This window comes from Rutilus rutilus (genome assembly GCF_951802725.1).
Source record: "Rutilus rutilus genome assembly, chromosome: 8".
In the NCBI taxonomy this organism is placed as follows: Eukaryota; Metazoa; Chordata; class Actinopteri; order Cypriniformes; family Leuciscidae; genus Rutilus; species Rutilus rutilus.
Window position 1 is genome coordinate 11,802,565 of NC_140222.1, and position 21,883 is coordinate 11,824,447.

The following is a 21,883-nucleotide window of genomic DNA, read 5'->3' on the forward strand; positions in this document are numbered from 1 at the left end:
TTTAATTTACAATAGTAACCTTAGTTTCATAATAATAATATTAAAAAAGATAAAATTACAGTTTATTAGATGAGTTATTTCTGATTACAAACTCAATAATTGCATGACAAACTCTAGTCAAAGATTAAAGTCAATATGGGAAAATCAGATCTGCTTTTATTGGCATTTATCAAATTTATAATTCATTTCCTTGTTTCAGAAAAATGAGCTGCAAAGTATTTATAAATTATATATATATATATATATATATATATATATATATATATATATATATATATATATATATATATATATAAAATCAAATGAAATGTCAAACTCAAACTTGCTTTATATATACAGACTTTGAGCAGATGCAACAAGTATCATTATATCACAATGAAAACATTCATAGAAATGGAGACTTTCCCTCATCTCCAAGTCAATGGTGAAGATTACAACATAAGATTTGATAATAACAAAAATATAAAATCATATAAAATGAAATGAGCAAATATAAAAAGCAATTTAAAAGAGATAAACAACATAAATGAAGTAACAACACAGATGTACGTTTGCTTTCTTGAAGCCACACACACACACACACACACACACACACACACACACACACACACACACACACACACACACACACACACACACAAACGCTATTAATCAATCCTTAGATCAGAAGCCTGACATGCTAAAGATAAAGGTCTTAAATGATTCAGTGATAGTTCAGTACACATTCATTTACAATAATAAAATTCATAGATTAATTTCATAAACAAATTCACAGCTGTTGTGATTACATACAATTTGTTTTTCACATGAACACACAAAAGATCTTCCAAAAACCTACTTGACTTTAGCAGATGTGTTTAGCAGATGTGAGGAGTCTGAGAATCTGACAGTATTTTAGATAAGACACAAAATGACTCAGATTGCATTATATATTCATTCATGAGGTTAGCTCCATGTTCTAATAATGTATATAAATGTGTGTGGAAATCGTACAGTAACATTATATTGTCAAACAAACTATAACCACCAAGCATCAGTGCTGGATCATTGATCAATATGGATATCAAAACAACAGGGCTTTAAATAATGAAATGATTCCTGATGAAAAGCTAAGAAAAAAAAATTGTTGGCTCTTAGTAGCTCTTCACCAGAGACAAGCTGCCGGCTCAGGGTGCTGCTGACACACCAAAGGCTGTCCGGATAGATACGGAATGAAGACTCGCTTGTTTTCTGAAAAAAAAAAAAAAAAACCACATTTATTGTCAGCACTCGTTTTCAACTGATTGATTTTCAGAAGTATCAGATGGTATTGATGGGAGTGTTTGTGGTTTTCTGTAAAATAGAAATAGTGACATAAACATAAGTATACATAATAATAGGGATAATTAAAGATAGTGACACTAATACAGCATACATAAAATACGATGAATAATTAAACATGAACATTATCAGCAAATGATTGAAAGCAAATATAAGGCAGGCTGTAAGCTTTATCTTATATGCAGTGACATTTGTAACCCGACACCTTGTTAGCGCTGTGTGATTGTTAGCGCTGTGCTGCGAGCTTGTGTAGCACCACTCGGTCTGGGCTAAGAGGGCGCATGCGCGTAACAAGTTGTTTACAACATTTTCCCCGTATAAAATAGAGAAATAGAACTCATCATGTATAAAATCAAAGATTGCAAACTTACTTTTGCATTTACGCACAGCACTTCGTCAATCAGGTGAAATATAAACACTTATTTATTATGCTGCTGTAACTTTACAGGGGCAGTTGTGGCCTAATGTTTAGAGTCTGAATGTCGCGGGTTCGAGTCTCAGTATCAGCAGGGAATTTAGGTGAGGGGAGTGAGCAAGGCTCCTAACCCCAAATCACTCCCAGACGCCACAGCAAAAATGGCTGCCCACTGCTCTGGGTGTTCACGGTGTGTGTGTGTTCAGTTCTCACTGCTGTGTGTGTGTGTGTGTGTGTGTGTGTGTGTGCACCTGGAAGGGTGAAATGCAGATCAGAAAATCCAAGAATGGGACACCATACTTTGCTGCACGTCACATCACTTTCTTTAGCAGGCGTCTCCGTGTTCCACTGTGATCTTCCATCTCTGTGACGGTGGGGTAATTCATGCGATTAAAGTTTGCCGAGAACGTTTGGCTCAGGCAATTTGCTGTGTATGAGTGTTCCTGAAACTACAGAGGGAGAGATTTAATAGAGAGGTTAGAGTGACAGCAAACAATAGCCTTTGTAACAAGCCCCTAGAGTAACAGCTATACAAATTATACTGTTAAATATATGTATCATTAAGTAGAATTCACTCAAGATTGTTCATTAACACACACCTGATGTGGCTGATGGAATGAAATGTGAGTGACTTTCCCTTTCGGTGGCATGATGTTTGAACATAACATAATCTCCTGTTCTGTCCCCTCTTCCTTTTCGCATGGTAACTGAATGGGAGAGAGAATGTTAAGGGCAATTCACTCAAAGAGCTAGTGGTTGTTTTCTTTTATATCAGGAGAGGAATAAAAGATCCAGCCAAACTGCCACCCTGTGTTTAACAATACAAAACACACAACGCAGACAACAACCAGAAACACTACTACAAAATGTTTGAGATCAGTGTTTCTGATTAAGCTGCCCGAGGCTTTCTGAATATTTTTTGGCTGAATTTCATTTCCACCTTCGTTCCAGTAAATGAACTCCAGTGCGATTGCACAAATCTGATAAAGCCACGCAAAAATGCAAACCACCATTCTCATATTACATCAGAGACCTTAAATAAAACACTATTACAAGAGATAAGCTCAGAGCATGAGATACGATCAGCAACATGCAGAAAATAGGCTTTCACTGTTTGAACGTAATCCAGCCAATAAAACAGAATTAGCTTCTTTAAAAATAATAATAACAAAGTAATATCATTTATCCCAAAATGATACCAGTCTTGCCATCCAAATCGCTGTCTTATTTACCTTGTAATTTAAAAAAAATTTTTTTTAAAGAAGTTAAATAAAACATTTATTTATTCTAATTTAGTTTCTTGTTACATTTTACATCTTTTTTAAGCTGACAACATATGACGGCACCAGTACTGACAGGAAAAAAAAAAGTCATAAAATAAAAAGTCAAATACCTCAAAAACGAAGGCAGCACAAACAACATTTATTTTGTTATCAATTTTATTATATGTGCTGCAAATAATAGTGCAAACAGGATCTCACCTGATGTTCCGGATTCCTCCAGTTGTCTGTTTTAAAAAAATTAAACAGATTTAAAATGTTTTTCTGATCTTTAAAGTGTCTTTTACACAGTAAATCTCAATGTTTCACTAGTCATATTAGCTTTTTGTAATACTTACCAAATTTTCCTTGACGAGAGACCCTGTTTCGACAGCAAGTCACAACAAACACGACCATTAGCAGAACAGCAACACCAATTACTGCTATAACGAATGGAGACCAATCTTGTGCTGTAATGATAAAGAGATCAACCAATCAGCAATCTGACCATCATTTCTGACTGGCGTTTGCAACTTTCAGTTTTGGTTGTCAGTTACACTATAATATTAATAGTTTGCTCAATTAACCTCAGTTAATTAGAAAACATGGTGATCTAAATATGGTTGTTGTTGTTGTTACATTAAAAGACTTCAGATACTCACAATAAACAGAAAGATTGAATCTCTTGAATATGGTGCGTTGGTTGCCGGTGATATCGAGATGATAAAGTCCAGTGTGTTTAGTTTTCGTGTCCCTGATGGTCAGAGATCCGGTCTTGTAGTCCAGCTTAAGTTTCCCTCTGAATCTCCCATCAGCACCCTCAAATGTAGCGAAGATCCCAAAGCTCATTTTTGCTATGACAGAGTCTCCATATTCACACCTCCATATTATCACATCATCTCTGTGTATTTTAGGAACACCAGATTCTAGAGTGACAGAAGTTCCCTCCATCACCGACAGCCTGTCCCCTCCATCTGTCTCAACATACAGTAAAACACAGGAGAACGTTCACAGACAGAGATTAAGCATATAGTAAAACATTTACGCATTTGGTAAGTGCTTTTTTACAAAGTTCATCCATTTGAAATGAAAAAGTCACAATAGAGTCCAAAACAGCAGCATGTCAAAGATCCCAATAGCAATCAAGATCAAGAGCAATACATCACACTATACATCCTCAGCATCAGCCAATCGCAAATAACTAATCACCATTCAATGTAAACCTGCAACGAGTGTCCAGGACACAGCAGCGAAGCATAAGTGTCATCTGTTAACCATTACTAACTCCTTTGGTGTAAATGGTGTAGAAGATTTTATTATTTAGAAAATAAGTAATTTATCTATATATTTTTACACTTATTTCCTCTGTGTGTGACTTTGGTTTGACTTTTGGAAGCCTGAAGAAAGGCATGTAATGTTGCCATTTTATTCTGAGAAGTCACATGGTATAAGATCTTTACCTAAATATGTTCTTTGGAAAATAATCTTTGGTATATATGTGTAAGCTGAGCAGAAATCTAGAGTGGTCTTTGCAGAAGATGTGCGGGTTTGTTGTAAAATAAAGTCTAATCATTCTGGCATTAAAGATCTCTGAGAAGTGATTTCACAAGAGAGAGAAACCACAACAATGGCAGCCTAAACACAATCATCCCGTCCAAACTCCAGACAGGCGGGTTTAACGCCTAAAATGAGATCAGTCACAGCTGAGTAGAGCGAAGCGGCTCAAATGTTGGTTCAGAAAGTGCCTTTAGAACTAATGCCAAATCCCAGACAGGCTTCATGGAAGAGCACGGATGGTTTAGCTATCTCGCTCACTTCACCACAACCTGTCACCAACTTATGCCAAACCGAGCATTGGTTTACTTAGGCATGAAACGATGTGATAGCAGCCACATATACTATATTGCCAAAAATTTTGGGAAGCAGACACACTCTGTCAGTTCAAAGCTAGACTAAAAACACATCTCTTTGACCTAGCATTCACATAACACATTATAGACTTTTATAATTCAATGTTAGGCTGCATAGATTAGGTCAGCTGGAACCGGGAACACTTCCCATAAATCCTGAAGTACTCGTTACATCATAAGAAGAATGGCGTCTACGCTAATATTAGTCTCTGTTTATCCCGAGGTTTACCGCAGTCCGCCGGATCCAGGCCGTATCCAGATCTGATGAAGGACCTGCGCCTGGACACGATGACAACGCAGTCCTGACATGTCAACTAGTCTCTCCCCTGTGAAGGCCTCCCTCCCTTCCCTTTACCTCTGTACAGATAAAGCGTTGTCGGGATAATTCCGGTTCGCGTGGCTACGTGGAAGCGATAAAAATTCTGTATAATAAATTTTAAGGCCAGACAAGTAGTTTGTTGAGGGTTGATTTGTAGGGAAGGACTACACACTTGCGCACATATATTCAAACGCACATACCTATAGACTGAACTCGTAATACGCATGTGCACGCCATCGGTGTTCTCACAGGTTCGCGTTTTTGAAGTTTGCGCAGAAAGAACTTAAGAGTTTTCTGTTAAAACGGTGTCGTGTTAGCGGCCCCTAAGTTAATAACTAATGATCGTTGTGACGGAAGTGAATCAAACTAACTTTAGCTGGACAATAACTTTATTCTAGAGCTTGTGTAAAGCCAAAACAATCTAGTTACTTTAATTTGCTATTATCAATGTAAAGCCACTTTGGAACAATCTACATTGATAAAAGCGCTATATAAATAAAGATGACTTGACTATGCTGAACCATTACAGTTTTTTCTCGATTGCTTAAACACTATAACCAGGCTTTTGAACTAAAATATCAAAACCATAATGCCATTTATCAAAAAGCACACCCATTTCCCTAAACTATAAACACTATTCCCTGTTTTGACACATGAGTCAGATTTGTTGAACTGTTACTGCAAAACTCTACACACAAATCCCTTAATTTCTCATTGCCTACACCATGTTGTCATTTAGAAAGCACTAGCATTCAATATTGTTCACTCAAGTCAGCACAGATTCAGCTCAGTTAGCACACAATTACCCAGGTGGAAACACTAAGAGTCCAAATTTAACACACATCAATCAAATCCTTCAATAGATAGATAAAGGAGCCCAAATCAGTTTATTGAGTTTTGGAACAATGGATCCAGAAAGACATGAAGGAAGAGATCGAGGAGGAGGAGGGGGAAGGGCAAGGGCAAGAAGACAAGCAGTCTCAGATGAAATTCAAGCCACTCTAGTTGCACATGTCTTTATGGTAGGACTATGAGGGAGGCTGGGCTACGAGTAAGGCCAAATTTGAGTTGCTTTACCATCGCCTCGAGAACCTTCAGGGAGGAGTGGTGGCAAACAAAATTCTATCACTGAATAAAAGACAAACATTTTCAATAGTCTTCGATGAGGTGTATTTTCTTGCAAGAAAAGGGAGGGCATCCTTTCTCCTTTATAGTCTTGACTCCCAGAATGTTATCTTTCTAGGCCAATGATGGTATTTCAACCATATGTGGAACATTCTTAGACTTGTTCATCAAATGTTATCTTTGAGTGGAGGCCCTCCTGTCACGTCCCAACACTCTTTACCATTCCAATACAATTACATATTAGAATAAGGTTTGTGTGGCTCTTTTACTGTCATATGATGGTCACACGCATCTTACAGTTTTTCTCGATTGTTTACACACATTTTCTGAAAGCATGCCTCATATTCTCAGAACTCTACACACAAATAAAAAAAACACACACACAAAATGGGCAAACCCCCTCAATTCTCCTGCAAAATGAAACTTTACATTCAAAACAATGTTATTTCTTCTCAAAATGGTATTTTGTTTTCAAATGACACACACAAACCATCATATGAATAGACATTTATATGAACCAGTTGAACACTGATGTGCTCAATGTAAAACACTATGATGAATGGAAAACACTTCTCCATTCATCATAATGACTTAGGCCTTTTTTTGTTCAGTGTTCCACTTACTATAGACAGTACATACATAAGTATGTTGTAAAATATTTGAGAATATTGTTTTTATACTCAGAACACACAAATACATGGTAACAAATATATTTTATTTTTCCCACAAAAACAATGTACAATGTACATCCCAACCAACACAAAGTTGTACATACATTGGTCTACATACAAAACAACAGAGGAACTGACTGTATACAGTTAGTTACAGTAAAAAATTGCTCATTGAAGAGCTCTCCTGTTGACCTTTCATGCTAAAGCTCTGATTGCTAATTGTAAAACTGTGTAATGGGTGTTTACCCATGTGATGAGTCAGTGTGCATATTTGAATGGCAGTGTGTTCCTTGTGAAAACAAGAGATTTTCTGCATGAAAATTGTGCCAAAAGCAGAGAATTGTGTGTAGTGTTTTGAAAAAGGTGCCACAAGCAACATAACTTACCAGTTTTGGAAATGTTGTTTTGAATTTATTGCACCAGTGTGTTAGACTATGTTGTAGTGTGTGTGATTTTGAGGGCTTGTGTGTCCTGTCTGAGGGCAAAGTTGGGTTTTTCAGCAAGAGTGAATGGTTTTGAGTGTCGAGCTTCATTTTGACCTGAAAATAGGATGTTTGGGGAACTGAGTGAGACATTATGGATTTGTGTTTACAGTTTTGAGAATACGAGGCATAGTTTCAAGAAATGTGTTTAAGCAATCGAGAAAACCTGTAAGAGTTACTTTTCCTGGAGCTGTATCAGATGATTGGGCCATTCAGCACAGCTAAAAGCAAAGCTTACCGTTCGGCTCACTCACTTTACTGTGGGGAGCGTCCTCTTCCTGGAGTCTTTTTCTGAGGCGGTTGTTGACATTATGTCGTAGTTCGAGGCGCCAAATGAGATCAATTTGCATTGGAGGGGCGAAGAGTGCCCATCACGTGTGCGCTTGATCGTCATTGACTTATGCAATTGGGCTTCAGTATTCCAGGAGAAACATGTTTCCCCATAGCGTCAGCTACTAATGCAATGTCAATGAACCGATCTTGAAAAGGAACAGGGCAATTCTATTTTTTTGCATGATTTTTATTTCTGCAACACTGTGGCTGACATTTTTGCATGGCTTTTATATCTGTAATATAAGCGGCAATGGATAATTTACCTCAGATCTTGAAAATAACTTTACAGAATGATAAAGTAAACAAGAATGTTCAAACCATGAACAAACAAGTGTATACCATGACATATTATGATTATGTAGTAACCCAAGTGTGAGACAGCAAGTCCGCCCATGAGCTCTTCTGATTGGCTGTGATTTGTGATTATTGTTGTCAAGTTTGAAAAAAAAAAAAAAAAAATGCTTATCACTGGAATCTTATCACATTGCATCTGGTGTTAAAAACACTATGTCTGAACACTGGGGGAAAAAAAATGAAGCATCTATGATTCAAACAAACGCAATCTCATAATAATCACATTCAAACACTGATGCCTCTTCTGTGATGATCATTCTTTACATTTCTGAATTCATGTACATGTATATTTTTTGAGGCATTACGTCAAATTTGAGGGTGGTGTGGCTGTTCTCAGATCATGAGTCACCTTTAAAAAAGAGAAAGTGTGGTATTCTCGACTGAAACCACTGAAAAATGGTATAAAACATTTCTGAGAACTTGGCACGTGCGTTTACATCTAGTTATTTCAACCATTTGTTATTGACCCTGAGATCCTTCAAGCATTTCAATATTAAAGTGACTCACCAAAGATAGTGACTCTGAAAGTCTTGTGTGTGGTGTAACTGCTGCCGCTCTTGGTGATGTCTACTTCATAAGGTCCAGAGGTGCAGTTTCTGACGTTAGTAATGATGAGCGATCCATTCTGTTGGTTCAGCTGAAGTCGGTCTTCAAATCTCCCATCAAGAACATCAGCAAAGATTTCAGCTGTTTGATTGTTTAGTTGACCAATGAGTGTGCCGTTAAACTTCCAGGTTATCTGATCATCTCTCTGTATTTCAGTAAGACCAGACGGTAGAATGACAGAGTCTCTCTCCAGCACCGGCACGATTGTCACTCCATCTGACACCAGCTTATTCACACCTAATGAACAGAAACATTTCTGTCAGAGAGCAAACACTTCCACCTTGAGTCTCAAACCTCATCTAAATACCTGACATACTCACCACTGACGTTGAATGTCTTTGATGAAATCCCCCTGTCGCTGTTGATCTCAAGTTTATAAAGTCCAAAGTCTGTGATTCTAACTTTCCTGATCTTGAGATCTCCAGTCTGATTGTCTGGCTTCACTGTGTCATTGAATTTATCATTAACATATACCTTGTTCTCATTGGACTCACTACTGATTCTAGCAATAACGACATCTTCAAAGCTCCACACAATCGCACCATCAGGTACTTCAGTAACATCTGTATGTAGAGTGAAAGAATCTCCTTCAGTCACTGATACAGACTCCACAACATCTGTCTCAGCACCAGACACATCTGCAGAACACACAGAAACAGTTATTTATGTGAATTTCACATTAAATATGAAAGCAGAAATAAAAAAACCATCACCTAAACAATATTTACTATGTCTTAAAGACAATTCAGAGAAATGAGATGCACCACAAATGAGAGGAAATAGCTTTTGTAACATTATAAACTACTGTTATATATAATAACAATAATAATAATATTGAAATAAATATTATTGAAAAGTTAAAAAAATTATTCAGCAAGAAATCATTAAATTGACTTGGAACTTTCTATTGATCAAAAGAATACTGATTTTTTTTTTTTTTTTTTTACTTTGATAAAATGTTCAAAAAAAAAAAAAAAAAAGAAAGTAAATGCAGCCTTGGAGAGCAGAAGAGAATTATTTTAAACAAACAAATCTTACTGATCTAACGCTTTTGAATGGTAGCGTATAGAATAAAAAAGGGGGAAAAAATCATTAGGGGTTTTAGACCCGGAAGCCTCTATAAGCTTTCTAAAACATGTTTCCACTGGCAATTTAAAAACACTTAAAAAAAACTAATTAAAAAACAAAACAAAACAGAAATCCCAACACTTACCGTTCACAACTAATGAGAAAAGAAAGATTAATACAATGTTCTTCATGCTGATGATAAGTTGAGTCTGGTGACACTGAGGCTATGGATCCAGCAGCGCAGTTTCCAACGGAGCGCGTCGAGGATCATATGCGTTTCACAAAGTCACGTGAAGAACGTAAAGGAATCTGCCGGCACTTGTGCGTTTCATTAATCGTGTTTAAACTTGACTCCAAAAACCGGTACAGTCGAGTGTAGATTACTCTGAATGCTTTATAAGCAGCATGTTGTTGAATTTACTAGGCTATTATTAATTTACTAAACCTACTTTTTGGCAAATTTTTGTTGTTTTTCTGTGGTTTGGTGTTCAGTGAAGGATAAAGAACATTCTACTGCAAGAATGACAACAAATAGAAAAAGTTCCTCCGTTTAGGAAAGCAATAATAATATATAGTCTACATTATATTCCCATGTGTTTCGAATGCTGAAGAGTAAAGCTTCAGAGGTTCGTGGGGCTTCATTTCTCCATCCATAGATGAATTCTGCTGAAATGTTGCTAAACATTTTAGCATATAAATGCTAAAAACACATCTTTGTTAAAACAATATTAATTTTGAGATTTAGTTCAACTTTGAGTCGGCAGTAAGAGGTCTTAAAATACAGTAATATTACTGATTATATGCAAAAAAAAACATCCAAATGTTTATATACAGAATTCAAGGGATTAACCATTTCATTTAATGTGGCAAATACACTTGATAATTCAGCATAAAAAAAGTTGATACAATCTGACTGGAAAAAATTAAAGGTTTTAACTTGTCAACACAAGAAAAGCAAGTTTGTATACCTAATTAATCAAGTCTGTAATGTTGCTGTTTGAGAATAAAACAGATCTGCAAGGTTACACAGCTCGTTTGGACAACAACGCATTTTTCCCGAGTCACAATGTTACTCATCTATAGTTTCCACCCACGGATTCCGCAAATAAAGGTGCGGGCCTGGTAGATATCTGCATTAGAGAAGACAGTTTTGTCCCTGTGTCAAAGAGACGTTGTTTTGTCCACCCCGCTTCCAAAACCCATATGTTTGACCTTCCTAAGGCAGACAAACTTATGGTTCAAATTTATTTTAAACACTGTTCCCGAACATTATAAACCCAACGTTTATCTGTGTGCAGCACATACGGAGAACAGCTTCCAGAATGCAGGCTACGCTCCTGAAATGGACCATTTCCCACTTTGTAGAGATAATCAGTTGTTTGTGGATCAACTTGTAAATATGTCTTGTTATTTGCAATTGCGTTCTCATTTGAGTTTGCCTCAAATATGCTAATAAAAAAAAAAAAAAAAAAAAAAAAATCGAATCAAGCTAAATTCAGTTAATTTAACAATGAGTTTAATGCCATTTTTCCTACAGCTTTTGTCTTTGTGTGCGTGTATCGTGACACCTGACGGATCACTTTAAATCTACAACTCCCTTAGAGTCTCTTTTAGTCTGTGACTTTGAAACTATAAAAATACTACGAATGAATGGCTGAGTGTATAAAAGGTGATTTCGCCCACATTATGGTGTAGTTAAAACATCTACAGTATAAGCAAGGGTGAACAGACCATATAAACCATACAAACCTTGACCCCTGATTTAGATCACGTGTCAAACCTCGCTCCTGGAGGGCCACTGTCCTGTAAAGTGTAGTTCTAACTAGCCTCAAAACACTTGCACTTTCTAGTAATCCTGAAGACCTTGATAAGCTGGTTCAGGTGTGTTTAATCAGGGTTGACGACATAACGTGAACAGACCTACTCTGCTGGACAGTTTCGCTCAGGAACTGAGTTTGACACCCCTGATAAAGTGTGCATACCATCATACCAAGTGAGCGCCATCTCCTGTTCAAAATAAATACAGCGTGTGGTATAAAAACAGATTTCACAGTAGAGCATCCAAAGGCACAGTAATAAATGCCACTACTGAACACTCTCCTTTTGTGTGTGTGTGTGTGTATTGTTTTTTGGCAATTTTTGCCTTTTATTGTGACAGGACCTAGAGAGTTGACAGGAAGCGAGGTGGGAGAGAGACAGGAGACGGGATCGGGAAAGGTCCACGAGCTCGGGCCGCAACAGTGCTATGTCGGCGAGCTAACCACGAGGCCATCGGCACCGACATACTGGATGCTCTTAACCAGGGGTGCACAATCCTATTCCTGAAGATCCACCGTCCTGCAAAGTTCAAAATTGAGTAAGTTAGTGTGAACCCGACATAAATGAGTTGGTTCAGGTTGTTTGATTAGGGTTAGAGGAGCTGAACTTGCTGGAAGGTAGATCTCATAGGCCTTGGAAACCCTGCTTAAAACTATTGTTTATCTGCCTGAATCACACTGTATTGCTAACCCGTCTGACCAACACAAGGAAAATACAGATGAAAATTAGTGATTCAATCATGAATCGGGCATTGCTGGTTCTAGTTTTAAAAAGCTACAGTCAAGGAAAATGGTCCTCTCTGCTAAATCAATCTACATTATTTAAAATCTAACGATGCTACCCCTAATTGTTTCACTGAGAGCTGTCAAAGTCCCTTTCAAGGAAAGTCTGTTGCTCTGTTCATTCGGCGGCCATATTTGCAACACCTCCAGGCAGATATTTCAACCGTCTAAGACCAAATCCTATTAACTCACAATTAAATAACATATGTGACCCTGGACCACAAAACCAGTAACATGAGTTTTTAAAAATAAATTATAAAATAATAATAATAATAATTGAATGGATTCAAGGAGTTTTTGTGGTTGAAATTTAAAAAAGTAACAAATCCTTCCCTCACGGGTCATTTTGACCAGGAATGAATGGAATGTGAGGCATGCCTCAGTACACATAGAAAAACATTAAAATGCTCAAAATGCACACAATTCAGAACAGCTCATTTGCTCTATATAGTGCTCTAAGGCCATCTAGTGGCTAGAGTCATGAAACATGTTATATAATTTTCCACAAGAGTTCGGGAAAGATACTCAATGTAAGATATTTTGAGCTAAATTAAAAGGTGTATGCATGTTTTTTTTTTGTTTTTTTTAGTTTAAAGAATTTGAGGAATGTGCTTAAATGACTAAATTACTAGGCTATATATTTATTATTTATCAATCAAATCTAGTAATTTGAAGGTAAATAAAATAAATCGCAAAAAAATTGCATTAAATTGAAATAAAAATAAGTTTCTGGATAGAAGTATTATTTTAGGGCTTCGGATCATTTTGACCCACGAGGGAAGGACTTGTTACGAAACGCATATGGAACTATTGCCTGGAAAAGTGAAATATTAAAAATGTCCATCAGAACCTCAGAAGACAGATCCGCTTTAAAATCCCGGGATAATCAGTGATTTAATTTTTTTTTTACTTTTAAAAGTAATGCATTACAATATTCCGTTAATCCCCCCCAAAAAGTATAATTGCGTTACTTAGTATTGTGTTACTTAGCATTACATTACTTTTTCATTACTTTTTCTCACCTGGGATGGGCTTGCTTGTTTATTTTTTAAAAGTTATATTTTTTGTCAAATGCTAAGGCCCTTTCACACCAAAAGTGAAATGAATAAGCCAGGCTGAAGGAAATGCATATTTACTACTGTACAGTAGAGGGCGCCGCTCAAACAAACCTTCTGCCATTCTGGATTAAAGAACAATAGGATACAGGAGAAGGAAGTTCAACACTCTTATTTCTAAATCGAATCTGAAGTTATTTTTGCTTATTAGTATGGTTGAATTAGATCATTGAAGGTCAGTCGCAAAGACATTGGTTAATAAAGTGAGATTAAATACATAAACTATATTTGTGTTATTTAATATACTAAATTCTATACAATTCTGTGATTGAATTTTACTGTTTTTATTCATTTTCAGGAATACTGAATGTTTTCGTGGCAGTGAGATGAGTAAATGCATGTTCACATTTAGTCTAGAACTAAAATAACCATCATGTTTGCACACAACACCTCCTCACTTTATTTCTCTCAACATGGGGACAGGAGAGCGGTCAGTCAATAAAGGTGAAAAAGTAGCGTTACTTATTTGAAAAAGTCACTTAGATATTTAGTTGTTAATTGAAAAAGTAACGCGTTACTTTACTACTTGAACAAGTAATCTGATTACGTTACTCAAGTTACTTGTAATGAGTTACCCCCAACACTAGGGATAATATCCGTCAAGTTGACGTGGTTAAAGTCTCCTGCAACGACGTAAAATGCCTCTGGATGCTTTTTCTGAAGTATAAGCAGATAAAGCACTTTCAGAGCATCACTAGCATTAGCGCTTGGGGAAATATAAACAGCTCTAAATAGCAGCATCCCATCAATATGGAATGTAGAGAATTTGTTTCGTGATTCCCTAATCAAATTTAGCCTATGTGTGTTTACACCTCGCACGCCTGTATTGTAAACTTATAAACTCCTGGATTTTCATCTCAAGAATTTGGTCAGTTCATAGCTCAGATAACTTACACAGAGATCTATATTACAGCATACAATGTTATTTTGTTTTAAATATAAATATAGTATCTCACTGCCTTCCTACATGTGCTGCAGATAAACACCCTCTGAAATGAAACTATAACAGGTTTTGACCACTAGAGGAATGGCTTCACCATTCCTAGATTAGTGCAACCATCCAATAATATTAATAATTACTAAAATTACAGTTGATTAGACTCAGTCACTTATTGTGACTTACAGTCAGTTATTTCTGATAGCAATCTCAATTTCATACCAAACTTCGTCATTATGGAAAAATATTTTTTATTGACATTTATCACATGAACATCAGTAACTTTTAAGTTGATTTCATTGTTTCAGAAAAAGAAGATCATAGTATTTATCTAAAAAAATAAAATGAAACTTAAACTTGCCTTACAAAGATTTTGACCAGATGCAACATGTATTATTATGTCACAGTGAAAGCATACGTTTCCCATTCCTTTATTAAGTCAGTTGTGAAGATAATGCGGTGCAAAAAAGATTTTACAGTGGCATAAAAATATTAAATAATATAAAAATGAAATCAGCAAATATAAAAGGAATATAAAAAGAGATAAACAGTGTAACGCAGATGTATGTTTGCTATCTTGAAGCCACACACGCTTTTAATTAATCCTTAGATCAGATGCCTGAAATGTTAAAGGTGAAGGTCTTAAATGATTCAGTGACAGTTCAGTACATATTATTTGTATTAAACTCATACATCATTTCATAACAAGCAAATTCACAGATGTTCTCATTAAATACAATTTGTTTTTATGACACTGAATTCACATGAACATACAAAGATCTTCCAAAAACCTTCCAAAGACTTTAAAGCACTGTTTTCTGAGCATCTGACAGCATTTTAGATATGGCAAAAAATGACTCGGATTGCATTATATTTGCATTAATGTTGCTAGCACTATGTTTTGATAATGTATATAAATCATACAGTAGCATTCTATTGTCAAAAAAACGAATAAAACTGCAAAGCATCAATGATTGAACATTGATCAATATGGACATCAGAACAACAGTGTTTTAATTAATTAAATGATTCCAGTTGAAAAGCTCATAGTAAGGATGATTCCTCTTGATGAAGCTTGAATCTGAATTTCACCTTTTACCTCCATTCCTGTACATTAGGTCCAGTGCGATTGCACATATCTGATAACACCACGCAAAAATGCAGAACCATCACTCTCATATTACATCACAGACGGCAGCTGAAACACAAATACAAGAGATAAGCTCAGAGCATGAGATACAATCAGCAACATGTAGAAAATAGTCTTTCGCTGTTTAAACTGAAAAAGTTTTATTAAACGTAATTCCATGATGTTTAATAAATAAATATAACCAATAGAACAAAATAAGAGGCTGCTTAAAAAAAAAAAAAAAAAAAAAAAAAAACCACGATGTCTCCAAAACTAACATTTACAAAGTAAAGAAGGCATTGATTTGGATGACAAGACTAGTGTTATTCGCCAAAAGTTTCCTGCTACATTTTGCATTACATTCTTTTTTAAACTGACAAGCTGAGCACAGATGACGGCATCAGTACGGACGATAAAAAAGCTACAAAACAAAGCAAGCACAAACACAACATATTTTGTTTGTAATTTTATTATATCTGCTAATAATAGTGAAAACAGCATCTTGCCTGATGTTCAGGATTCCCCCTGATGCCTGTTTAAAAAAAAAAAATAATAATTAAATCTCAAATGCTTCACGTGTTATATCAGCTGTTTATAATACTTACCATCTTTTGTTTTACGAGAGACCGTGTTTCGACAGCAAATCACAACAGCAGCTCCAACCACGACCAGAAGCTGAACAGCAACACCAATTACTGCTATAACACATGGAGACCAATCTTTTGCTGTAATGATAAAGAGATCAACCAATCAGCAATCTGACCATCATTTCTGACTGGCGTTTGCAACGTTCAGTTTTGGTTGTCAGTTATACTATAATATTAATAGTTTGCTTAATTAACCTTAATTTCAGAGCATGTAACTTGTTTTCGCAGTGCTGATCTTATTATGCTATTATATTATTAGCCTACATTAAAAGACTTCAGATACTCACAAGAGACAGAAAGATTGAATCTCTTGAATATGGTGCGTCGGTTGCCGGTGATATCGAGATGATAAAGTCCAGTGTGTTTAGTTCTTGTTTTCCTTATGGTCAGAGATCCGGTCTCGTTGTCCAGCTCCAGTTCGCCTCCGAATCTCCCATCAGCGCCATCAAATGTAGCAAAGATCCCAGTGCTGATATTTGCTATGACAGAGTCTTCATATTCACACCTCCATATTATCACATCATCTCTGTGTATTTTAGAAACACCAGATTCTAGAGTGACAGAAGTTCCCTCTATCACCGACAGCCTGTTCCCTCCATCTGTCTCAACATACAGTAAAACACAGGAGAACATTCACAGACAGAGATTAAGCATACAGTAAAACATTTACGCATTTGGCATGTGCTTTTTGACAAAGTTCATCCATTTCTTGGAAATGAAAAAGTCACAATAGAGTCCAAAACAGCAGCATGTCAAAGACAGGCTCAAAGATCCCAATAGCAATCAAGCTCAAGAGCAATGCATCACACAATACATCCTCAGCATCAGCCAATCGCAAATAAGCCCATATAAAGACATGTAACTAATGCACAATCCAGTGAGACAGTCTCTCTGAAATTTAATTGAGCTTTCAATGTAAGCATGCAACGAGTGTACAGGACACACCGGTGAAGCATTCACAATTTACCCTTACAAATAAGTCTGATAGAATAAATGGTATGCTTATTTAGTGTGCTGTTCGAGGAGAGGGCCCCGAGCTCGGTATTTGGCCGAAACCCAGAGTACTCCCCTCAAAAAGTCAAAACTAACGTGGGACAGCAGCCAGAAAATGATATTGATTACCCCCCAAAAACTTGGCCGAGAGTGCGAAGCTGAAGGTGTGCCAATCGTAGGGAGGGGTTAGTCATTGGATCGTAAGGGCTTCTTGCGTCAGATGAGAGTTTGATGGTCGTGGTATCAGAAGGGTGAGCTTCGCTGGTAGTCAGCTGTGGAAGGTTGCACATAGGTGAGCTCTTGCGGGAACAGGAGAGATAATGCTGCTGCGGGAGTGGATAAGGTAGCACTGCTGCAGCAGTCATTTTATGTTGAAAGGAGAAACGAGGCATGAGGAGATGAAACTCATGCAGCAGTGGAACCAAATTTGTTTTTCAGCTAGCATTTCCCAATTATCCAAAGGATAAGTTGGACGGGGCTCCTGCGGGAGCAGAGGAGGTAGCCCTTCTGCGACAGTAAATGTATGCTGAAAACTTTTGTGGTGGATTTTTAATGAATAAAATAGTAAACTGTATGTCAAACTAATATTAACTCTAACATCTAACCTTACTTCCCTTTTTAGGCCTAACAAAACTAACACTTTGAAACACAATGTACTAAAACGTTCTGTCCTGTGTTTTTGAATGTTGTGTTGCCATACCCTATTGACTTTGGTGGTGTGAGTGTAAAAATAACAAATATGGGAAATGAAAGTAGACAGATGACTAGGTTAGAACCTTGTGAGTAACAATGAAGTAATCATTAAAACAAAGTTTGCTTTACCTAGTAACAGAAGGGTTTTCATATGAAGTACCAATCAAATTCATATAATTTTGCCATACCTCCTTATTCTATAAAAACTGTTGTATTCGTGTTAGCTGGTGGGATTCTCAATGGAATTTGTCTGAGATCCTCCGGCCTTGCTTCTTCTTGGGAGAGATTCCCTGAGAACTTGCCGGGAACTCTTCCAGCCGTGATTAAAGCATTTAAAGGACATTTGCTGAAGTATGTTTGTCGATCATTGCTGCGCAGCAAGAAAACTAGTTGGGGAAGCAAGTTAGTTAGATATATTGAATGTCGATTGGAGACGACCCAGGTAGACTATATAGGGAACGTCGATTGGAGACGATCCAGATAGTTAGGTTTAGGGAAAAATCTACAACACTTTTAAGGTCTGTAGGTGAGTCAATTATTTATATACATACATACATATATATGTATATATATATATATATGTATATATATATATTTCTTTCTGGAGCAAGCTACAACACCAGTCATCTTTTTCCAAGGCAGGTGTTGACAATTTTGTGGTCTCCGTCAGAGGAGCGGAGACTGTCCTCAGCATAAGAGAGAGGAGGCTCCAATGATCGCGGAGAACACGGATGTTGGGCCAGCCTGAGATCGCTTAAAGAGCCTCCTGAGCGTGGCTGCCGCTGGTTCCTGTCCCATGTCTCAATGGCAGGAGGAGGAGGAGGAAGTAGAAGGGCAGCAGATACAGCATTCAACACAATAGAGAGCTCTTCACTCTTCGCAGTGCTGACCGCTAGGCCTATCAAAAGCCATCTCGGCATGGCCCAGGCACAAGATGCAAGCCTTGTATCCATCCGGGAGCTGAATCGGACCCCCATACATGTTGCATTCCTTCAGGGCCATCCTCTTCTTCACTGGAACGCTGAAGGGGATTTGTGACGAGAGCGTTGTCTTCTTGAGAGCATAAATATATGGCGAGTCATATTCCAATAGCTTGAAGGAGCGAGATTATTTAGTGCCATGATATATTGAGGATGGCTCTTCCCATTACGTGTGTGCTTGATCGTCATTGGCCTATGCAATTGGGTTTCAGTATTCCAGGAGAATCATGTTTCCCCATAGCGTCAGCTACTAATGCAATGTCAATTAACCGATCTTGAAAAGGAACAGAGCAAATCTATTTGTTGAATGATTTTTACTTTTACACTGTAGCTGACATTTTGGGATGGCTTTTATTTCTGTAATATAAGCGTGTCACGGTTGGTAGATTCGCGGTCTCATTCTGGTCTCGTGTGTTTGTGTTATGTGTGTGTCTTGTTTGCACTAATTGTTTTGTGTGGGCGTGACCACTGATTATTCATCAGCGGCAGCTGCAAACCATTCCAGCCAACCTATTTATTGCCCTGTCTTTCGTCTTGTGTTTGTCAGATCGTTGTTTGAAGCCTCCTGTGTTTGTGCCTGTTCTCTTTGTGTTTCCTGTTTCACTGGATACGGATCACTTCACTCCCGTTCTCACCATTGGTTCACCTTCACCACCTCACTCACTTCAGGATCGCTCGTCTCAGTACCTGCGTCACGCTCTCCTGCGGTCTGTGTTCCGGATCTGACCCTTGGCTTGGATTATCTTCTACTGCACTGTATTTATCGTGATTCTTCTGCCTGTTCTGAGGTGTTTTGTGTGAACTTCTGTTCAATAAACATTATTGCACTTGCTATTGCTTCCGTCCTATTTATCACAAAGCGGCAATGGATAATTTACCACAGATCTCGAAAATAACTTTATTGAATGATAAAGAAAATAATAATGTTCAAACCATGAACAAACAAGTGTATACCATGCTGAGCCCTGAAAGTACGCATTTTTAATGATGTCAAAATTGATAATTTTTTTTTTTTTTTTTTTTTTTTTTATAATGTAGGCCCTGTCCCAAATGGCACTTGCCGCTTTGACTGGCAGGAAGATGTCTGCTGCGGAGCTCACATCAGTGCAGGCTCGGCAAAAGGGCGCATATCGATTGTAAAACATTTCTGAGAACTTGGCACGTGCGTTGACATCTAGATTTTTAAACCATTTGTTATTGACCCTGAGATCCTTCAAGCATTGCAATATTAAAGTGACTCACCAATGATAGTAACTCTGAAAGTCTTGTGTGTGGTGTAACTGCTGCCGCTCTTGGTGATGTCTACTTCATAAGATCCAGAGGTGTTGTTTCTGACGTTAGTAATGATGAGCGATCCATTCTGTTGGTTCAGCTGAAGTCGTTTTTTAAATCTCCCATAAAGAACATCAGCAAAGATTTCATCTGTTTGATTTTTTAGTTGACCAATGAGTGTGCCTTTAAACTTCCAGGTTATCTGATCATCTCTCTGTATTTTAGTAAGACCAGACGGTAGAATGACAGAGTCTCTCTCCAGCACCGGCACGATTGTCACTCCATCTGACACCAGCTTATTCACACCTAATGAACAGAAACATTTCTGTCAGAGAGCAAACACTTCCACCTTGAGTCTCAAACCTCATCTAAATACCTGACATACTCACCACTGACATTGAATGTCTTTGATGAAATCCCCCTGTCGCTGTTGATCTCAAGTTTATAAAGTCCAAAGTCTGTGATTCTAACTTTCCTGATCTTGAGATCTCCAGTCTGATTGTCCATCTGCAGTGTCTCTTTATTAGGGTTAACAAGTACTATGTTCTTATTAGATTCACTACTGATTCTAGCAATGAGATCTTCTCCAAACCTCCACTCAATTACACCATCTCTCTGTATTTTAGTAACATCTGTATGTAGAGTGAAAGAATCTCCAACAATCACTGATACAGACTCCACAACATCTGTCTCAGCACCAGACACATCTGCAGAACACACAGAAACAGTTCATTACGTTGAATTTCACATTAAATATGAAAGCAGAAATAAAATCACCCACCACCTAAACAATAGGCTATATATATATATATATATATATATATATATATATATATATATATATATATATATATATATATATATATATATATATCAGATTTACTCCAATTAATGTCCCGAAGACGATTCAGAGAAATGATATGCACTAGAAATGAGAGGAAATAGCTTTTTTAACATTATAAACTGCCATTAATTTTTTGGTAAAAAATTATTCAGCAAGGATGCATTAAATTTATCAAAACTGACAGTAAAGACATGTATAATAAAACAAAAGCTTTCTGTCTCAGATAAATTCTGTTATTTTGATCTTTCTATTCACCAAAGCATCATAATAATCAGAATAATTTCTAAAGGGTTATGTGACATAGAAGACTGGAGTAATGGTAGTAAAAAGTCAGCTTTGATCACAGGAATAAATAACATTTAAAATATTTAATAGAATTTTAAATTATAAAAATATTTCTCTAAATTACTGTCTCGCTGTATTTTGGTACAAATAAATGCAGCCTTGGTGAGCAGAAGATAATTATTTTAACCAAGCTTCCTAAAACACGTTTCAACCAGTACATAAAACCAAAGAATTGCAGCTGAAAAAAAATAAAATAAAAAAATCAATCAAATAAAAATCAATCAAACAAACAAACAAAAACCCAACACTTACCGTTCACAACTAACGAGAAAAGAAAGATTAATACAATGTTCTTCATGCTGATGATAAGTTAAGTCTGGTGACACTGAGGCTCCAGCATGGATCCAGTAGCGCAATTTCAAAGCATGTGTGACCGAGTGAATAAGGACGGTCAAGGGGTGGGCGTGTTTTTATTTCACTATAAATAGCGCACCAATCAGTAGACGGCACACCCTCCTGACGTTCT

General features: G+C 37.0%; 2 protein-coding genes across 4 annotated transcripts; both read right to left on the bottom strand.

Moving 5' to 3' along the window:
- Window positions 1-310: 310 nt before the first annotated feature.
- LOC311295110 (uncharacterized protein) lies at window positions 311-10,113 on the bottom strand. Of its 2 annotated transcripts, none has more exons than XR_014628171.1 (9): window positions 10,008-10,113; window positions 9,115-9,432; window positions 8,696-9,031; window positions 3,657-3,968; window positions 3,354-3,464; window positions 3,217-3,242; window positions 2,335-2,442; window positions 1,987-2,184; window positions 311-1,230 (listed from the first exon to the last, which is right to left on the bottom strand). XR_014628171.1 is itself a non-coding variant. In XM_084416315.1 (9 exons), exons 1-8 carry the CDS (start codon window positions 10,051-10,053, stop codon window positions 2,047-2,049), a joined length of 1,395 nt encoding a protein of 464 aa, XP_084272441.1. In that variant the 5' UTR covers window positions 10,054-10,113; the 3' UTR covers window positions 311-1,230; window positions 2,036-2,046. The 2 variants fall into 2 exon arrangements, 1 of the variants encoding a protein (XP_084272441.1); XM_084416315.1 differs by having other exon boundaries at window positions 2,036-2,184.
- Window positions 10,114-14,750: 4,637 nt separating this feature from the next.
- On the bottom strand, window positions 14,751-21,868 carry LOC311295114 (uncharacterized protein). Of its 2 annotated transcripts, XM_084416319.1 has the most exons (7): window positions 21,670-21,868; window positions 20,618-20,935; window positions 20,199-20,534; window positions 16,578-16,889; window positions 16,249-16,368; window positions 16,150-16,175; window positions 14,751-15,712 (listed from the first exon to the last, which is right to left on the bottom strand). In XM_084416319.1, the coding sequence occupies exons 1-7, from the start codon at window positions 21,713-21,715 to the stop codon at window positions 15,695-15,697; spliced, it is 1,176 nt and encodes a 391-aa protein (XP_084272445.1). In that variant the 5' UTR covers window positions 21,716-21,868; the 3' UTR covers window positions 14,751-15,694. The 2 variants fall into 2 exon arrangements, with proteins under 2 accessions (XP_084272445.1, XP_084272446.1); XM_084416320.1 differs by lacking the exon at window positions 16,150-16,175 and having other exon boundaries at window positions 14,757-15,712.
- Window positions 21,869-21,883: the final 15 nt, after the last annotated feature.